Source organism: Aureococcus anophagefferens, assembly GCF_000186865.1.
Source record: "Aureococcus anophagefferens unplaced genomic scaffold AURANscaffold_1715, whole genome shotgun sequence".
NCBI lineage: Eukaryota > Pelagophyceae > Pelagomonadales > Pelagomonadaceae > Aureococcus > Aureococcus anophagefferens.
The window spans coordinates 515-1,246 of NW_008706523.1; the positions used below are offsets into that span (position 1 = coordinate 515).

The 732-nt window shown below is 69.7% G+C and overlaps 1 protein-coding gene across 1 annotated transcript; it reads left to right on the forward strand.

The window, feature by feature from the left end:
- Positions 1 to 296: 296 nt before the first annotated feature.
- Positions 297 to 652, forward strand: AURANDRAFT_69421 (hypothetical protein; the record flags this gene model as incomplete). The annotated part of the gene is made up of 1 exon (XM_009045189.1): positions 297 to 652. A coding segment is annotated over one exon (356 nt), but the record flags the coding sequence as incomplete, so codon positions are not given.
- Positions 653 to 732: the final 80 nt, after the last annotated feature.

The following is a 732-nucleotide window of genomic DNA, read 5'->3' on the forward strand; positions in this document are numbered from 1 at the left end:
AGCGACTCACAGCCGGGCCCAAGGCGCGACATGGTCCACAGACCGAGCGCCGCGCCAAGTCTTGGAACCGCTGCATCGCGCGTCCGAGCCCGGAGCGAGGCAAAGCCGTGACGTCAAAACTTCACGGCTTCGCTGCTCTTTGAACCGGTTAACTTTAGCTTAGCCGGCAGTGCGGCCTTACGAGAAGTCTTACGAGGCCGACCTCGAAATTCATTGCCGCGAGAAGTGCCGCGAGTCGCTCAAACAGCGGGCGGCGGCCAAAAATAGGTGATGGGCGTCCGCGACCTTCGCGGACCATGCTCCGCCTCGCCGCCCTCCTCGCGTCGCTTCACGTGGCCTCCTCGGACGACCACTCCTGCGCCGCGGGCCTGACCATGGATGTCTATGCCAACGGCGCGTCGACGAACCCCGTGCGCGTCGAGCTCGACGGCGGCCACTGCGGTACCATGGCGGCCTTCGAGGCCGCGGTGTCGCGCGCCGCCTGCGGGGACCCGGCGGCGTGCCACGTGCGCGACGGCGCCGGCCGGCGCGTGCGCAAGTGCAGCCAGCTGAGCCGGTCGAGCGCCGACTTCGGCGTGCAGCCGCCCGGCGTCGCGCGCGCGTACGGCGTCCGGCGCGACATGCGCTTCGTCTTCGCGACGGAGCACGTCGGGTTCGTGCGCCATTTGCCCCACCTCGGCAACATGACGCTGACGACGCTCGCGGAGCGGCCCCGGCTCTTCGCGCTCGACG